This window comes from Neurospora tetrasperma (assembly GCF_000213175.1).
Source record: "Neurospora tetrasperma FGSC 2508 unplaced genomic scaffold NEUTE1scaffold_6, whole genome shotgun sequence".
In the NCBI taxonomy this organism is placed as follows: Eukaryota; Fungi; Ascomycota; class Sordariomycetes; order Sordariales; family Sordariaceae; genus Neurospora; species Neurospora tetrasperma.
In genome coordinates, this window is record NW_009799104.1 from 3719812 (window position 1) to 3722568 (window position 2757).

The 2757-nt window shown below is 52.0% G+C and overlaps 1 protein-coding gene across 1 annotated transcript; it reads left to right on the forward strand.

Moving 5' to 3' along the window:
* Window positions 1–1569: 1569 nt before the first annotated feature.
* NEUTE1DRAFT_88539 (uncharacterized protein) lies at window positions 1570–2238 on the forward strand (the record flags this gene model as incomplete). Its single annotated transcript, XM_009856493.1, has 2 exons — window positions 1570–1659; window positions 1851–2238. Coding segments are annotated over 2 exons (389 nt in total), but the record flags the coding sequence as incomplete, so codon positions are not given.
* Window positions 2239–2757: the final 519 nt, after the last annotated feature.

Here is a 2757-nt window from a genome sequence, read left to right on the forward strand (position 1 = left end):
TTTGCCGTTTGCGTTTCACAACTAAAGTGCCAGCACGGCATGCATGATAAGAGGCTCTGATCTGTTCTTTTTTCTTTCTGTGCTCGCCTAGTATTTCTCAGATAACGTGATACGTAGCTTATCCTATGAGATCTACTTTTTCGCAAGCTACCTAGTTAAAGAGCAGAAACATTTGTTGATTAATAAGATCTTTTTCACGGCAGCACCGTTATGTTCTGTTCATAGTATTGCGCAACCACCTCTCATGGCCCGTGCACACATACTGTTGTCCTCTCTGTGACACACACACAAAAAAAAAGGAGGACCTGCGTTGCGCTGCTCTGCTCCGGACTGGGAATGGCAACACAAAGCACAAGGAAAAAAGGAACGCCACAAAAAACGCAAAAAGATATTGAGACTCGGATACCGGGAGTCGAACCCGGGGCTGTTGAGAGAGCAGTCACTCCTAAGAAGTGAGAGTCAACGATGTTACCGCTACACCATACCCGATTCAAGATCCGAAGATCTGAAGGAGATGGTCCCGATTGGATGATGGGAGATATTGGTGGGAGATGGGTTTATAAAGGGCAGATTTTCTGTGGTGTGGGTGGAGCGGAAGGGCGGGTTTGGTTTGGGGTTCCCGGGGTGAGTGTGTGAGAGGGTTGAGGGCTGGCTGGTGCTTTAGTGAAGAGGATAAGAGAGGAAATTGGGGTTGTCATGGCTTCTGAGAGCCCCAGCTGTACGTCAATCAGTTGATACCTGACAGAGAAGTAAACCACGTTGAAAATCACAGATCCAGCCATCCGGACACAAAGCCGGCGTGATCGGGACCGGCTGCTGATGACGACGTCGGACGTGGTCGGGCAACACGGAGATGGTAGAACGGAGGCCAAGAAATGGACGAACCAAGCGTCAGCCCTGGGCAACCAGACGAACACTGGATGGCACAGACCACCTGCCAGCCCCAAAAGAGACTAGCGTGACCTTGTGCGCTTCGCAAGCCCCCACAGAATGGTTGCTGACTAACCGCACACAAGGTGAATTTTCAATGACAGTCGCGAAACTCAATCCTCCTCTCCGAAGTGTAGCGACAACGGTATTTACGAGGAGCCCATTCGAGATCCGTCAAGGTGCGTTGAGCAGCAACCAGTTATTGCCAATTTGACCATCAGTACTAACTGTCGCCGTCAAGATGATTGAACCATCCCTCAAGGCGGTTAGTAGCCCCCGTTGTTGACTCCCACCAAAATCCAACCGACGAATTTCCCTCGAAAAAAAGAAACAAGGCGACAAGAGGCCATCACGACAAAGGCCGCACGACCAGCGACCAGTAACGACGACTCCGACGACAACAAGACGACCACGATACCGACGACTACCGCCACCATGAATCAAACGACCGACCACATTGTTATTGGAGGAATATGCAGAGTCTGACCATGGTGTTTTATTACTTTAGTTGGCGTCGAAGTTCAACTGCGACAAGATGATTTGGTATGTTCACCACCACCTCCAGACGAACCTCTGTTGTTGTCTGGCAGCAGGTACAGCGAACAATCAGCGACGGAAATACTGACTGACTCGCAACAGCCGCAAGTGCTACGCTCGTCTCCCTCCTCGTGCCACCAACTGCCGCAAGCGCAAGTGCGGCCACACCAACCAGCTCCGCCCCAAGAAGAAGTACGTCTACGCTTGTCTCCGATACCGATCCCGCGCAACATCACCAGCATCACCAGCACCACGACCACATCCAACCGCTCCCGTCCCGTCCCTTCCATCACCACATTCATCACCACTACTACCACCACTACCACCTCACACTTGGACCGATCACACACAAGACATGGTACTAACAAATACCCCCCCTCTAGGCTTAAATAAGCGGATCGCCCCCATTCGGGCTCAGGCTCGGCAGTTCTTTTTCTTCAACAACGAGGACGTATTGGTGGACGACTATGGCTTGCTTTGTTGCCGCTGTCGCTATCGCTGCAGTGGCGGCTTGACGGAAGAAGAGGATTGGAAACATTCAGCACTTCTGGCTGCTGCAACACCGCTACTACACCATGATCCGGACTACATCACCACTTTTCGGGCTGGGGCGGATTTGTTAGCAAAGCAAGACTCCTGTAGCACGAATACGAAGACTGCTGCCGTCTGGCCTTGGCATTAGGTTCATGATGACAGTCTGAAAATTCATACCCTGTTTTTGAGGCAAGGCCGTCGTGTGACCGGTGCAACAATGGGAGCGACATGAAGGATCAACGAGAGGAACATCTGGATGAATGGTGACCGGCGTCGGCGAGTGCCCATGACGGAAAATGTGCGGTCCCTATGCCTACCGGCTTAGAAATCTGCTCCGATGAATGGTAGGACGGCCACGTGTTGCAGATCGGAAATTTACAACACCCTGCCGCAGACGGTCCTCATCTCACCCCAAGGGACACGGACAGTCTCGTCGAGGATTGAAAAAAGACTGTATACGCTAGCAAGCCGCGCGTCGATGGACAATCTCCTCCCCGGCCAGCTTCCCCTTCCCACCGGGGCCTGCGCGCCTGTCTGTCTGTGTCAATCCCCTTTTGATTCTATCAAAGTGCTATTTGCCCCCTTGCTCATACTGCCGATATCCCGAGTTCGACAATTTCGATTCCTCGATCATCGGGATCGACTTTGGGCAAGTGTCCGCTGTCAGAATCCCATGGCTGGGTTTACCCAATCATCTTCCCTACCCCTTGACATTTTGGGTCCAAGAAGCTGGTCCAGTGGTCGAGCAATAACATT